At 46.0% G+C, this 1,194-nt stretch overlaps 1 protein-coding gene across 1 annotated transcript in view; it reads left to right on the top strand.

Annotated features, from left to right (window-relative positions):
• Positions 1-517: 517 nt before the first annotated feature.
• LOC106531674 (protein SET) overlaps positions 518-1,194 on the top strand; it is a gene marked incomplete at its 5' end in the record, with an annotated part of 6,004 nt that continues 5,327 nt past the window's right edge. The window contains 2 exon segments of the mRNA XM_014027585.1: positions 518-575; positions 651-793. Of these exon segments, the coding sequence (XP_013883039.1) occupies positions 518-575; positions 651-793 (201 nt within the window).

Below are 1,194 nucleotides of genomic sequence, written 5' to 3'. Positions count from 1 at the left end.
ACACTGAGTACACTGTAGATACACACTGTAGATACACACTGTAGATACACAGATTATTAGAGGTGAGGGTCTTTAAAGCTGTTCTGTTAAATGTTTATTGTTTTTGATCAGATTTAGTTCNCACCTGTCACTGTTCACCTTTAACTGTTCACCTGTCACTGTTCACCTGTCACTGTTCACCTGTCACTGTTCACCTGTAACTGTTCACCTGTAAATGTTCAACTGTCACTGTTCACCTGTCACAGTTCACCTGTAACTGTTCACCTGTCACTGTTCACCTGTCACTGTTCACCTTTAACTGTTCACCTGTCACTGTTCACCTGTCACTGTTCACCTGTAACTGTTCACCTGTCACTGTTCACCTGTCACTGTTCACCTGTAAATGTGCACCTGTCACTGTTCACCTGTCACTGTTCACCTGTCACTGTTCACCTGTCACTGTTCACCTGTAACAAATATTTAATCTAATTAATAACAACATGTTTATTTGTTCCTGGTTCTCATTTTTCTCCTTTAGAAAAAGAACAACAAGAAGCTATTGAACACATCGATGAAGTTCAGAATGAAATCGACAGGTGAGTTGAACAGGTAACCTCTGAAACACCTGGAAACATTGTTGACCTGATTTACCTTTGTTTGTTTTAACTCAGACTAAACGAACAGGCGAGTGAAGAGATCCTAAAAGTCGAGCAGAAGTACAACAAACTACGTCAGCCCTTCTTTCAGAAGAGATCAGAACTCATCGCCAAAATCCCAAACTTCTGGGTCACGACGTTCGTCAACCATCCCCAGGGTGAGTGAACGAGTCCGAGTCGTCTGGGTGTGTGAACGAGTCCGAGTCATCTGAGTGAGTGAACGAGTCCGAGTCATCTGGGTGACTGAACGAGTCCGAGTCATCTGAGTGAGTGAACGAGTCCGAGTCATCTGGGTGACTGAACGAGTCCGAGTCGTCTGGGTGTGTGAACGAGTCCGAGTCATCTGGGTGACTGAACGAGTCCGAGTCATCTGGGTGACTGAACGAGTCCGAGTCGTCTGGGTGTGTGAACGAGTCCGAGTCATCTGAGTGAGTGAACGAGTCCGAGTCATCTGGGTGACTGAACGAGTCCGAGTCATCTGAGTGAGTGAACGAGTCCGAGTCGTCTGAGTGAACGAGTCCGAGTCATCTGAGTGAGTGAACGAGTCCGAGTCGTCTGA

Source organism: Austrofundulus limnaeus, unplaced genomic scaffold, assembly GCF_001266775.1.
Source record: "Austrofundulus limnaeus strain Quisiro unplaced genomic scaffold, Austrofundulus_limnaeus-1.0 Scaffold664, whole genome shotgun sequence".
NCBI lineage: Eukaryota > Metazoa > Chordata > Actinopteri > Cyprinodontiformes > Rivulidae > Austrofundulus > Austrofundulus limnaeus.
This window is presented reverse-complemented; position numbering and strand designations above follow the sequence as displayed.